The sequence below is a fragment of the Buceros rhinoceros genome, unplaced genomic scaffold (genome assembly GCF_000710305.1).
Source record: "Buceros rhinoceros silvestris isolate BGI_N320 unplaced genomic scaffold, ASM71030v1 scaffold20226, whole genome shotgun sequence".
NCBI lineage: Eukaryota > Metazoa > Chordata > Aves > Bucerotiformes > Bucerotidae > Buceros > Buceros rhinoceros.
Genome location: NW_010418407.1, coordinates 27,935 through 29,811, shown reverse-complemented (window position 1 = coordinate 29,811; position 1,877 = coordinate 27,935). Strand labels below are relative to the sequence as shown.

Genomic DNA, 1,877 nt, shown 5'->3' with positions numbered 1-1,877 from the left:
CGAAAGGCCAAGGTGGGTTGTGTCTGGGGTCTTGAATGGGTTACAGCCTCATGATGTGTGATTGGATTTCACAGGTCAGCACTGGACGTCAGTGTGTGTTATGCCGCACGCTACCGTGCCCATGGCCTGCTCTTTTCCAAAGTTGCAAGAATTTATTGCGAGAACATCAGTGTTTGTGATGTTTCCTTCTCCTCTGGCTGACATCCGAATTTTTAGAAAATCGGGAAGAAGAAAGATGTGCCAACTTAATGCTCTTCACGTGACCCTGCTGAAAGAGCCTTTTCCAGTAGAATTCGGAGTACTGGATCACGCTGCAGAATTAGTTGGTTTCGAGTGGCAGGTTTGATAGCGATGTTACGCAGCTCTTTTGAAGAGCACTGCTTTCTTTTTCATTTCCGGTTGCCTAATTACTGCTGAACTTGTAAAAGCAGCGGGGAATCAATAGCTCTTTCTCAGTATAGTGCCTCGTGCCTGAATTCAAAAGAATGAAAATACTTTCTTGGCCAGGACGGTATCAACAGCTGCTTTCTGTCTTAACAGACTTACGAGGATCAACACAGCAGTGAAGAGGAAGAGGAGGAAGAGGAAGAAGAAAGTGAAGATGGAGAAGAAGATGACATCACTAGTGCAGAGTCTGAGAGCAGTGAGGAGGAAGAGGGAGAGCAGGAGGAGGACCAACAGAATGTCAATAGACAGCAACAGCTGGAATGGGATGACTCGACCCTCAGTTATTGATTCTGGCTGTTCCCTTTGTCTGGTTTCTGCTCTAGAAGACTCCACCGTCACACACGCCATCGCTGCCGAGGATTCGTGGTGTCTTAAAAAAAAAATCATTCTGGCCAGTAGGTTCCACCCCCACACCCCAGTGTCTGTGTTGTCAGCTAGTTCCTGGTGCTGTTCCTAGAGCTGTAGTTAGCACCTCCTTTCCTTCAGCCATGCCTCCGTGACTGGATTTTTTTTACGCTATGTGAGGAACCACCTTGCACTTTTGTCTTCATGTCATCTCAGCTAAGTGACTCTACAGATCTGTAGCCATTGCACATGAGTTTCTGAACTGTCTTTTTTTGCTCAGTGAAACAAACTTGGCTTTGTTCCTTTTTCTCTTTCTAAAAGACGCAAAGATTGCTTGTTGACAAAGGGTGAAGCTGCTCATTTCAGCCTGTTAATTTCGTTTTTTTCCCCAAATAGTGCATGTGTAAAGTGGCAGAATGAGGTTAATACGTAGAAGATTAACAGACTTTTTAATATTTTGTAAATATATTGGAATTATGTAATTATGTCATTTGTGGTAGTGAAAACAGGGATCGGGGTTTAAAACATGCTAAAGTAGAAAATCCTGCAGCATGAAATCTTTCAAGTCTCATACTACTGCAGCAGGAGCACGGGCAAGGTTCTCTAGCGTAGCTGTCTCAGTGTCATGGGCCTGGACTGCCATGGGCGCTCATGCCCCGCTCTGCTTATTGCAATCTTTCTTTTCTTTTCTTTAATCTCCGTTATTTTTGCAGAGGGAACAGAAAAGGTGGTGAGGATTTGTGAAGGCTTTAGGAACCTCTGCAGAAGTTCAGCTGCCCTGTGCAATACAGTTTTCTTTTTTTTTTTTTTTTCCCCCTCCAATGAAGTCTTGGCATGTGAGTTATCGGGAGAAAACACCACGTGGGTGGTGGGCAGGCGCGTGGGCTGTCGCCACAGCTGCTGGCAAGGGCAGAGGCCGCCTGTAGCACCACCATGATCTGTCCGTACTGCTGCCAGGGTAGTGATGGTTTCCTGGGGGCTGAAGCTGGAAGGCCTGAGCGCCGGGTACGGTGCACCGGGGCTGCCAGGCTACAGAGAGCGATTTGGGGGTTGGTGTGTGGGGTTTTTTTTTTTTTATTGGCTGG

The 1,877-nt window shown here is 46.6% G+C and overlaps 1 protein-coding gene across 1 annotated transcript in view; it reads left to right on the top strand.

Moving 5' to 3' along the window:
* Positions 1-1,580, top strand: part of CLSTN1 (calsyntenin 1) — a gene marked incomplete at its 5' end in the record, with an annotated part of 25,240 nt that extends 23,660 nt beyond the window's left edge. Inside the window, one exon of the mRNA XM_010138545.1 lies at positions 541-1,580. Coding sequence (XP_010136847.1) covers positions 541-735 — 195 coding nt within the window. The remainder of the gene's footprint in view (positions 1-540) is intronic.
* Between the last annotated feature and the right edge of the window lie 297 nt (positions 1,581-1,877).